The following is an 11254-nucleotide window of genomic DNA, read 5'->3' as shown; positions in this document are numbered from 1 at the left end:
GGGTTTTTTTTTTTTTGAGATTCTGAATTTGGGGGTTCCCAAATCCCACTCCCGGCTTGTTTATAACCCCAGTGGGGCCCCCCCCAACACGCACACGGGGCTCCACAACCAGTCATTTTTTATTGGGTGCTGCTGTTGGGGGGCCCAGCTGCCCCCCGGGCCCCCAGCCAGCGCCGAAGAGCGAACTTGGTGCCGGCGCTGACGCGCCCCCGCCCTGGGCGCAGGAAGGTGCCGCTCGGGCCGTCGCTCCGCTCGGTGCCGCTGAGGGAGGGACGGGGGTGAGGGCCGGGGCGACGCGGGGCCCCGTTTCTTGCAGCCCTCGGGGAGCCCCCCCCGGCCCCGTGCTCACCCCACAGTGGCCGGTGGCGCCTCAGCGACGTGTCCCACCCCCTCGGGTCCCTCCTGGGCGATGGCCTCCAGGACCGACGGCTCCAGCCAGGCGCAGGCGCTCACCTCGCGGGCGCTGGGCCGCAGCCGGGCCTGGGCCACGGGGCAGCGCTCAGCCGGGGGTGCACCAGGGCACACCAGGATGTACTGGGATGCACCAGGACACCCCAAGATGCACCAGGGCACACCAGGATGTACTGGGATGCACCAGGGCACACCAGGATGTACTGGGATGCACCAGGACACCCCAAGATGCACCAGGGCACACCAGGATGTACTGGGATGCACCAGGACACACCAGGATGCACCAGGACACACCAGGATGCTCCAGAATGCACCAGAGCACACCAGGATGCACCAGGATGTACTGGGATGCACCAGGGCACACCAGGATGTACTGGGATGCACCAGGATCTACCAGGATGTCCTGGGATGCACCAGGGCACACCAGGATGCATCAGAATGTACTGGGATGCACCAATACACACCAGGATGTACTGGGATGCACCAGGGCACACTGGGATACACCAGGATGTACTGGGATGCACCAATACGCACCAGGATGTACTGGGATGCACCAGGGCACACCAGGATACACCAGGATGTACTGGGATGCCCCAGGGCACACCAGGATGTACTGGGATGCCCCAGGATACACCAGGATGTACTGGGATGCCCCAGGACACGCCGCACCGCGGCCCCTCACTCACCTCCAGCCGCCGGTGCCCCTCGGCCGAGCGCAGCAGCAGGTAGACGATGACGTGGTGGTGACGCGGCAGCCCCTGGCTCAGCGCCGGGGGGTAAACGGACTGTGGGGACAGCGTGAGGTGACACCCACAGCTGGGGGGGGGGGGGCCCCCACCCAGGGGTGCTGAGCTCCCTCGGGGAGCCGCGGCGGCGCCGAGCACCCCCGGTGGGCCGTTACCTCCCAGAGGCCGAGCGTCCTCCAGGAGAAGGTTCCCGGTTCCAGGCGAAGCCCCGTCTCCTCCTCCAGCTCCCGCAGCCCCGCAGGCAGCAGCTGCGGCCGAGCGGAAAGTGGGGGTGAGGGGCATGGGGGGTCAGGGTGCCCCAGCACCCCCCAACTCACAACGGCCTCGTCCTTTCCCCAGCGGACGCCAACAGTCCCCTCGGTGTCCCCTCACCTCTTCATCTGGCTCCACGTGCCCGCCTGGGAGGAGGGACAGCGGGTTCGGGGCACCCCAAAATAACCAGCGCCCCCCGCCCCGGATCCCCCGCCCCGGGGCAGGGCTGGACTCACCGGGCGGGACCCAGACGCTGGGGAAGGTGCTGAGGGCGGCGGCGCGGCGGGTGAGCAGGACGCGGCCGGTGCTGGCCTGCAGCAGCGTGGCCACCGCCGCCGCCACCCCCTGGCCCCGCAGCTGCGGCGGGAGCCCCCCGGCCGGCGGCTCCCCCAGGCGCTTGGCGGGGCAGGAGGGGGGTCTCTGCGGGGACGAGGGGACGTGAGGGGACGTGGCGGCACTTGGGGGGCACCTGGGGGCCACCGACCCCGACCCACCTCGAGGAGGGCAACGGTGGAGCCGGGGAAGGGCGCGTCCGAGAGGAGGAAGCGGCCGCGGTCCAGGCCGCAGCTCACCACGGCCGCGTCGGCGTGCGCCGGGCAGAAGGTGCCGGTGACGCTCTACGGGGGGCGTGTGGCCGCCGTGATGGCCACCACCGTGCCACTACGGTGGCCACCACCCCGGCACCGCTCCAGCCATGGCACGTCCCTGACCAACCAACCAAGATGGCCCCACCCTGGTGCCAAGATGGCCGCCGCCATGACACCCCACCCCTCCCTCCCGCTGACGTGCACCCTCCGCGCATGCGCGGGACCGCCCTTCCCTTGTGCACACGCCCCTCCCCGCTGTCTCCGCCCCCTTTTGCACACCGCCCGCCCCCCCCCCCCCCCCGCCATTCCGGTACCTGCCCGGCCCGCGCCGGCCGCTCCGCCCCGCCCCGCCGCACGTGCACCAGCACCCGCCGCAGCCCCGCCATGGCCGCTCGGGGGGGGTGTGGCCTGTCCGCGAAATGGGCGGAGCTTCCTCAGGGCGGGGGCGGGGCCAAGGCTGGCGCCAAGGAGCGCGCTCCCTGCCGGCGACCGCCGGGACAGCGCCGGGGGGGGGGGGGGGGAGGGCTGGTGTCAGCCTGTGTCCCCCCCCAAACCCCCCCCAGAGCGCCGCCACACTGTCCCCAACGTCCCCAACGTCCCCAGGGGCCACTCGCGCGGCACCGGTGCCTTTTGCTTTATTGGTCTCAGCGGCCACCGCCACCACCACGGACAAACACGCGCGTGTCCCCCCCTCCCCACCGCGAGCACCCTCAGGGCCTCTTCACGGTGCTCTCGATGAAGGACTCCAGCACGAAGATGGTCTCGTCCACCTGGGTCTCGCTGGCGTCGATCCTGGGGGGCAGACGGGGCGGTGGGAGGGTGGATAACGGGGTCCCCGGCCCCCCCCCCTTTCCCCCCCCACCCCACGGCTCACTTGTTGACGTTGCGTTTGAGGGTCTCCAGCTGCTGGCGCTCGGGGGCCGTGATCATCTCCTCGATCTCCTGCAGCTGCGTCTCCTCGGCGCCCGTGGCCTGCATGGACGCCAAGATGGCTTCCACACGCTGCGACTTCTCCAGCAGCCTCCTGAGGCGGGGGGGGACACGCATACAGACAGTAAAACGGTGGATTCAGGCCCCCCCCCTCCCCAAAGATCCAGCACCCCCGAATGGCCTCGCTACACCCCAGCCCCCCCCGCGCTCACTTGTTCTCCTTGGTCTCGTACTGGCGCCGTTCCATCAGGTTGGCCACGCTCTGGGAAGGGGGAGGAGAAATGGAGCAGGTGAGACCCCCACCCCGGGGGTGGTGACACCCCCCCGCCCTGTGGCACCCCCCCGGCCAGGCCCCAGGGTGGAGGAGGTGGCTGTTACGCTCAGGTGGAAGAGCCAGGGCTCACGCGGCCGCAGGGAAAGCGGCCCAACAGCCGCTCTCGCTTGTGTGTGGTGGAGGAGAACAACCACACGTGGTGGAGGAAGAGGAGAACAATCATGTGTAGTGATGGTGGAGGAGGAGGAGGAGGAGGAGGAGGAGGAGGAGAACCACACATGGTGATGGAGGAGAAGAACCAAGTGTGGGGGTGATGGAGGAGGAGGAGAACTCCACGTGGGGATGGAGGAGGAGGAGGAGGAGGAGGAGGAGGCGAACCATACACGGTGATGGAGGAGGAAAACCTCGTGTGATGATGAAGAACCATGTGTGGGGGTCATGGTGGAGGAGGAGGAGAAGAACCACACGTGGTGATGGAGGAGGAGGAGAACCACCACGTGCAGAGATGGAGGAGGAGAAGGACCACACGTGGTGGCCCTGGAGAGCCACTGGGCTCCATCTCCCAGGGCAGGAGCACGCCCGGGGGCCTGGACTCCCCCCGTTGGGATCGCTGGGGTGGGTGGAGGCTGCGCGGGGACCCGGCGGGGGCCGGTGGTGCCTGGGGACGGGCGAGTGGAGCGGGGCCACCGGGAGCCTCCGCGGCGCTGCCCGGGACGTACCTTGTAGCACCTGTGCAGCAGCATCCGCGCGGAGGCCGGGACGTTGACGGTGTAGAGGTAGAAGGTGCGGGACGGCGCGTGGTCCGGGGTCTTGGGAATCTCCTACGGAGGAGGGGAAGGACCCTGGGAGCTACACGGGGTTGTGCCGGCGTCGCTTGGGGGGCGCGGGGGCCCCCGCTGGCTCGGGAGCGCCCGGCCGGTCGCTCCGGGGGGCCTCTGCCCCCATCGCTCCCCGTCCCCGCGGCTCCGGGGGCAGCCCGGGCGCGCTCACCTGCAGGGACACGAAATTCTCCGACAGCATTTTGTAGAGCATGTCCTTGGCTTCCTTGGCCGGGATCATGGCGAAATCCTCCACTTGCTTCTGCTCCAAATGCTTCTTCCGCAGGAGCAAACGGAATATCCTGGCGCAGCGGGAGCCAAACCTGAGCGGGAGAGGGAAAGAGATCGGGGGGTGGAAGCAAAAAAAAAAGGGTCCAGAAGTCTTCAAATGGCCGCGTTACCTCTCCTCCACGATGGACTCCAGGGTGGCCGTCGCCAGAGAGGCCAGGGCCTTGTGCAGATCTGCACGAGGGCAAGGTCAAGGGACAACACCGGGAATCGCTGCCTGCGCTGGAAAGGGCTGGGGGGGCAGTTCCCCCACAAAGGATACTGACGGTGTACATGCCCCCGCCGCTGTCGCCGGATTTACCCACGAACTCGAGCTACAAGAAAAAAAAAAAAGGAAAAAGAAAAGAGGAAAAACAAAAGGGGAAAAACAAAAGGGGAAAAACAAAAGGGGAAAAACAAAAAATAAAGGAAAAAGAAAAGAAATAAAGAAAAAAGGAAAAATTAAAAAATTTTAAAAAAGAAAACAGAAAAAATAAAAATAAAAATTAAAGAAAAATAAAGAAAGAAAAAATAAAGGAAAAATAAAAAGGAAAAATAAAGGAAAAAATAAAGAAAAAAAATGAAGAAAAAATAAAGAAAAAATAAAAAATAAAGAAAAATAAAGAAAAAATAAGGAAAAAATAAAGGAAAAATAATTTTTAAAAGAAAAAATAAAGAAATAAAGGAAAAATAAATAAAAAGAAAAAATAAAAAATAAAGGACAAAATAAAGACAGAAATAAAATTCAGTATATCCCACAGTCATAAAAATCCCAATTTTCTTAAAATCTTCATTATAAAAAGTACTACGTGGATTTTAGGAAAAAAATCCCCAGAATCCAGTGCGGTTAAGAGCCTGAGCGCGTGGGCCGCGTCTGGGTGGCCCCTGCGGTACCGATTTAACTCCCGGTCGCAGGCGCCTCTTCCCGGGGCTGAGCTCTCCCGGCGCGTGGCCCCGGGTCGGGGCGCAGGAGCCCGGTGGGGCCCCCCCGCCCGGCCCCCGGCCGCAGAGGCCCCCCCGCGCCCCTCACCGGGTCGTCGGCCAACAGCGTCAGGTACTGGTCCAGCACCTGCTTCCCGATGTTGTACCCGGCGGGGAGAGACCGGAATATCTACGGGAGGGAGAGGAGGCTCGTGGAAACGGGGGTGAAAGGGAACAAACCGGCTTCTGCCGCCCCGCAGGGCCCCCCCGAGGCCGCGGCCCCCCCCCGGGGCAGGAGCCCACCTCGTTGGAAGAGAGCGGCTGGGTGTGGGGGGCGCTGGACGTCGTGGTCACCTCGCTCATCCGCAGCATCGTCCGCACAATTTCGCTGCTGGTCTGGGGTTGGGGGGAAGGAAACGGCCCGGCCCGAGCTCGTCCCGCGGCAGCGCCGAGGGGTCTCAAACCTCCGCAGCCACCCAGACCCCCCCCCGGGACGGGCAGAGGGACGGCGGGAGGGCCCCGAGCGTTTCCAGCACCCACCTGGTCCATGCGGTTGGCCACGGCGCTGACGATCCCCTGGTCTCGGAAATGCTGGTGGAAACGGTCGATGTTCACCTGCCAGTAAATGCCGTCGTCGGGCGGAGGCTGCGGGGGGACAGAGAGGGAGAGGAGGCACGAAAAGTGAGGGAATGGAGCCACGAAAAGCGAGGGAATGGAGCCACGAAAAGCGAGGGAATGGAGCCACGAAAAGCGAGGGAATGGAGCCACGAAAAGCGAGGGAATGGAGCCACGAAAAGCGAGGGAATGGAGCCACGAAAAGCGAGGGAATGGAGCCACGAAAAGCGAGGGAATGGAGCCACGAAAAGCGAGGGAATGGAGCCACGAAAAGCGAGGGAATGGAGCCACGAAAAGCGAGGGAATGGAGCCACGAAAAGCGAGGGAATGGAGCCACGAAAAGCGAGGGAATGGAGCCACGAAAAGCGAGGGAATGGAGCCACGAAAAGCGAGGGAATGGAGCCACGAAAAGCGAGGGAATGGAGCCACGAAAAGCGAGCGAATGGAGCCACGAAAAGCGAGGGAATGGAGCCACGAAAAGCGAGCGAATGGAGCCACGAAAAGCGAGGGAATGGAGCCACGAAAAGCGAGCGAATGGAGCCACGAAAAGCGAGCGAATGGAGCCACGAAAAGCGAGCGAATGGAGCCACGAAAAGCGAGCGAATGGAGCCACGAAAAGCGAGCGAATGGAGCCACGAAAAGCGAGCGAATGGAGCCACGAAAAGCGAGCGAATGGAGCCGCGAAAAGCGAGGGAATGGAGCCACGAAAAGCGAGCGAATGGAGCCACGAAAAGCGAGCGAATGGAGCCGCGAAAAGCGAGGGAATGGAGCCACGAAAAGCGAGCGAATGGAGCCGCGAAAAGCGAGCGAATGGAGCCACGAAAAGCGAGCGAATGGAGCCACGAAAAGCGAGCGAATGGAGCCACGAAAAGCGAGCGAATGGAGCCACGAAAAGCGAGCGAATGGAGCCGCGAAAAGCGAGCGAATGGAGCCACGAAAAGCGAGCGAATGGAGCCGCGAAAAGCGAGCGAATGGAGCCACGAAAAGCGAGCGAATGGAGCCACGAAAAGCGAGCGAATGGAGCCACGAAAAGCGAGCGAATGGAGCCACGAAAAGCGAGGGAATGGAGCCACAGAAAGCGAGGGAATGGAGCCACAGAAAGCGAGGGAATGGAGCCACGAAAAGCGAGGGAATGGAGCCACAGAAAGCGAGGGAATGGAGCCACGAAAAGCGAGGGAATGGAGCCACAGAAAGCGAGGGAATGGAGCCACGAAAAGCGAGGGAATGGAGCCACGAAAAGCGAGGGAATGGAGCCACGAAAAGCGAGGGAATGGAGCCACGAAAAGCGAGGGAATGGAGCCACGAAAAGCGAGGGAATGGAGCCACGAAAAGCGAGGGAATGGAGCCACGAAAAGCGAGGGAATGGAGCCACGAAAAGCGAGGGAATGGAGCCACGAAAAGCGAGGGAATGGAGCCACGAAAAGCGAGGGAATGGAGCCACGAAAAGCGAGGGAATGGAGCCACGAAAAGCGAGGGAATGGAGCCACGAAAAGCGAGGGAATGGAGCCACGAAAAGCGAGCGAATGGAGCCACGAAAAGCGAGCGAATGGAGCCACGAAAAGCGAGCGAATGGAGCCACGAAAAGCGAGGGAATGGAGCCACGAAAAGCGAGGGAATGGAGCCACGAAAAGCGAGGGAATGGAGCCACGAAAAGCGAGGGAATGGAGCCACGAAAAGCGAGGGAATGGAGCCACGAAAAGCGAGGGAATGGAGCCACGAAAAGCGAGGGAATGGAGCCACGAAAAGCGAGGGAATGGAGCCACGAAAAGCGAGGGAATGGAGCCACGAAAAGCGAGGGAATGGAGCCACGAAAAGCGAGCGAATGGAGCCACGAAAAGCGAGCGAATGGAGCCACGAAAAGCGAGCGAATGGAGCCACGAAAAGCGAGGGAATGGAGCCACGAAAAGCGAGGGAATGGAGCCACGAAAAGCGAGCGAATGGAGCCACGAAAAGCGAGCGAATGGAGCCACGAAAAGCGAGCGAATGGAGCCACGAAAAGCGAGCGAATGGAGCCACGAAAAGCGAGCGAATGGAGCCGCGAAAAGCGAGGGAATGGAGCCACGAAAAGCGAGCGAATGGAGCCACGAAAAGCGAGCGAATGGAGCCGCGAAAAGCGAGGGAATGGAGCCACGAAAAGCGAGGGAATGGAGCCACGAAAAGCGAGCGAATGGAGCCACGAAAAGCGAGCGAATGGAGCCACGAAAAGCGAGCGAATGGAGCCACGAAAAGCGAGCGAATGGAGCCACGAAAAGCGAGCGAATGGAGCCGCGAAAAGCGAGCGAATGGAGCCACGAAAAGCGAGCGAATGGAGCCGCGAAAAGCGAGCGAATGGAGCCACGAAAAGCGAGCGAATGGAGCCACGAAAAGCGAGCGAATGGAGCCACGAAAAGCGAGGGAATGGAGCCACAGAAAGCGAGGGAATGGAGCCACAGAAAGCGAGGGAATGGAGCCACGAAAAGCGAGGGAATGGAGCCACAGAAAGCGAGGGAATGGAGCCACGAAAAGCGAGGGAATGGAGCCACGAAAAGCGAGGGAATGGAGCCACGAAAAGCGAGGGAATGGAGCCACGAAAAGCGAGGGAATGGAGCCACGAAAAGCGAGGGAATGGAGCCACGAAAAGCGAGGGAATGGAGCCACGAAAAGCGAGGGAATGGAGCCACGAAAAGCGAGGGAATGGAGCCACGAAAAGCGAGGGAATGGAGCCACGAAAAGCGAGGGAATGGAGCCACGAAAAGCGAGGGAATGGAGCCACGAAAAGCGAGGGAATGGAGCCACGAAAAGCGAGCGAATGGAGCCACGAAAAGCGAGCGAATGGAGCCACGAAAAGCGAGCGAATGGAGCCACGAAAAGCGAGCGAATGGAGCCACGAAAAGCGAGCGAATGGAGCCACGAAAAGCGAGGGAATGGAGCCACGAAAAGCGAGGGAATGGAGCCACGAAAAGCGAGGGAATGGAGCCACGAAAAGCGAGGGAATGGAGCCACGAAAAGCGAGGGAATGGAGCCACGAAAAGCGAGGGAATGGAGCCACGAAAAGCGAGGGAATGGAGCCACAAAAAGCGAGGCACAGTCGCCAGGAAACTGCTCGTTTGTTTTCCCCCAGAGAACGTGTTGGGGACGACTCTAGATCCCTCGAGCCCGTCAGCCCCAAGGAGGAGGAGGAGGAGGAGGAGGAAGAGCTCAGCCCTCGGCGGGACAGGGCCGGGGGCGCGTCCCCTCCCCAGGCAGGTCCCGGGGTCCTGCCCCTGCCCTTGCCCCGCGCTGGTTTACGCCCCGTGGAGCCGAGGGCGATGCTGCTGCACCCCCCCGGTACCTCCGAGCTTTCTCCATCTTGCTTCTGCTTTTTTGCTTTGCGTTCGCCGTTCTCGTCCTCGTCGCACGATCGCCTCCGTTTCCCTTTCCCTGCCACAGACAGAACACGGCGTCAGCTTCGCAAAACTATCGTTATGCTCTGAGGGGAGGGGCGGGAGGGCTGAGTACCCCCCCAGACACCCCACAAACCATCCGCGCTTCCTCACCTACGAGGTTCAGCCTGGGCACGATGTACATGTCCTTCTCGTTGATCACCAAAGTGGGCGCGGGGGGAGGCGGCGCCTCGGGGGTCTCGGGGGTCTCGGGGACCTGCGGGCACCTCTGTACGAAGTGGGTGTCCGCCAGACGCACAAACGTGTTGGAGACGTCGGCGTAATCCATGGTCTTCCCGTCTAGGCCAAGAGGGGAGGGACGGCAGCGTCAAGCTCCGCCGGCCCCGGGTGGTTCCCGTGGCTCCAGGGGACGCTGTGTGCCTCAAAGAACCCCCCTGAACAGGCTGTTTTGGAGTGGGGGGCAGCATTTATCCCCCCCCTTGGCAGCGAGGCCACGTTGGGTGGCTCCTCCACCAAGCTCACACCAGCGAGGCCGCCCGAAGAGCCTCCGGTACCGCATTCACCGGGCGAAACCAGCCCCCGGCAGCCTCCTCCCGCTCCCAGACCCTTTTATTTAAGGAGAGGAGCTTCCCACCTTCCATCGTTTCGGTCAGCCTGTCCGCCACCTTCCTCACCACCGCGCTCATCGTCATCTTGCCGTTGAGGAGCAGCTCCTCCACGATGAGCTCGCCTGTGTCGTTGTAGAGGGTCTTGGCGGTGTAGATGTACCGCGGGTAGCGGAGGATCCTCAGGACCCGCTTGCACTGGGCCTCGTACTCCACGAAGCCTCGTTTCTGCACCTGGTAGGTCACCAGGTTGTGTTGGATGAGGACACAAAGGGCTTTTTTAACCTGTGCGGGGCAGAGCAGGGCTCAGTTACGCGATGGAGAAGCCCCCTCTGCGCTCATGGTGGTCGCGGAGCGTTTCCTCCCTGTGCAACCACCGTTGTCCCCCTGGCTGAGACCCGACGGTGTTTGTGCCGCCACCGTGTCCCCTGCGCGTCACTCCCGTCGCTCCGCGCTCTGTTCCCTTTGCTCCCTCCCAAGGAGTCAAGACTCACTCTCCTCCCCGCCAAACTACTTTTTAAGTGAGATAACGAACCACCTCTCCCGCTTATGAAAACCCGATGGTTTCTTTTATAAGCAGCAAAGCGCTCACTTCTCCTTCTCAAGGTTTTCCCACCAGTTTCTCTCTCAGGAGCAGCAGCCGGGGGGTGACAGCTCAGGCTGATATCAGAGGGGTCCAGGCTGCGTTATCTAACCCAGGTGAAAGCCGCCACGAGCGGGTTCAAGACGTACCTGATCCAGCAACAGCCCCGTGTCATTGACGATTATCCGCAGCGGCTGTGTGCCCGTCCTGATAAGATAAGTCCCTATCTTCTCCACAATCTCCCCAAAATGTTCTTGCAGCAGGAGGGAACACAGCTTTATTTCTGCCTGAGTCATCCTGACAGCAGATGGATGCAGCCGGTGGTGCTGGGGGAGAGAGTCGGTGTTGTTATGGCTGGGAAAAGCCATCCGTGCTCCGTCCCAAAATGGACGGGTGGTGGGAGAGCAAGCAACCAGCCCCGGGCGCGGAGAGGGGACGGACGCTTCGGCACACGGCGGGTCCCCCTGTCCCCTCCCAGAGGATGGCGGCTCCTCCTTTGGGGCCTGGGGCTAAGGGTTCCCTTCCCAAGGGGCAGCCCTGTCACTGGGGTCCCTGTGTCCCCTCCCAGGGGGGTGGCAGCCATGTCTGAGGGGGCCTGGATCCACAGGGGCAGCCATGTCAGGGCGGGCGGGCGGGGTCCCCTGCGTCCCCCACGGAGGTCTGGGGTTCTGTCAGAAGCTCGGGGGCCCTGTGTCCCCTCCCCGGGGCCAGCCCCGCAGCCGGAGCCGTCCGGCCAGGCTCTCACTCACCCAGGCCCGACCTAGGCCCATGCGGCCACCATGGCAACCAACACTTCCGGTTCTCCGCCCGATACTTCCGGTCGCGCTCGGAGCCGCCGCCCCTCATTGGATGCGCTGGAGGACCGGGCCGGGGCGACGCTCTG

The 11254-nt window shown here is 62.4% G+C and overlaps 2 protein-coding genes across 6 annotated transcripts; both read right to left on the bottom strand.

Moving 5' to 3' along the window:
- Positions 1–114: 114 nt before the first annotated feature.
- On the bottom strand, positions 115–2404 carry NUDT17 (nudix hydrolase 17). 4 transcript variants are annotated; one of them, XM_074928951.1, is made up of 8 exons: positions 2311–2399; positions 1904–2026; positions 1646–1829; positions 1530–1555; positions 1313–1405; positions 1098–1196; positions 350–480; positions 115–261 (listed from the first exon to the last, which is right to left on the bottom strand). In XM_074928951.1, exons 1-8 carry the CDS (start codon positions 2380–2382, stop codon positions 120–122), a joined length of 870 nt encoding a protein of 289 aa, XP_074785052.1. In that variant the 5' UTR covers positions 2383–2399; the 3' UTR covers positions 115–119. The 4 variants fall into 4 exon arrangements, 1 of the variants encoding a protein (XP_074785052.1); XR_012635295.1 differs by having other exon boundaries at positions 125–261; positions 350–1196; XR_012635296.1 differs by lacking the exons at positions 1530–1555; positions 1646–1829 and having other exon boundaries at positions 125–261; positions 350–1196.
- A 218-nt stretch (positions 2405–2622) lies between these two features.
- Positions 2623–11202, bottom strand: POLR3C (RNA polymerase III subunit C). Of its 2 annotated transcripts, none has more exons than XM_074929010.1 (15): positions 11121–11202; positions 10521–10697; positions 9818–10073; positions 9337–9522; positions 9132–9220; positions 5747–5851; positions 5510–5602; positions 5316–5396; positions 4569–4620; positions 4420–4480; positions 4191–4341; positions 3920–4021; positions 3139–3188; positions 2871–3020; positions 2623–2788 (listed from the first exon to the last, which is right to left on the bottom strand). In XM_074929010.1, exons 1-15 carry the CDS (start codon positions 11139–11141, stop codon positions 2707–2709), a joined length of 1656 nt encoding a protein of 551 aa, XP_074785111.1. In that variant the 5' UTR covers positions 11142–11202; the 3' UTR covers positions 2623–2706. The 2 variants fall into 2 exon arrangements, with proteins under 2 accessions (XP_074785111.1, XP_074785112.1); XM_074929011.1 differs by having other exon boundaries at positions 9818–10022.
- Between the last annotated feature and the right edge of the window lie 52 nt (positions 11203–11254).

This window comes from Athene noctua, chromosome 29, assembly GCF_965140245.1.
Source record: "Athene noctua chromosome 29, bAthNoc1.hap1.1, whole genome shotgun sequence".
NCBI lineage: Eukaryota > Metazoa > Chordata > Aves > Strigiformes > Strigidae > Athene > Athene noctua.
This window is presented reverse-complemented; position numbering and strand designations above follow the sequence as displayed.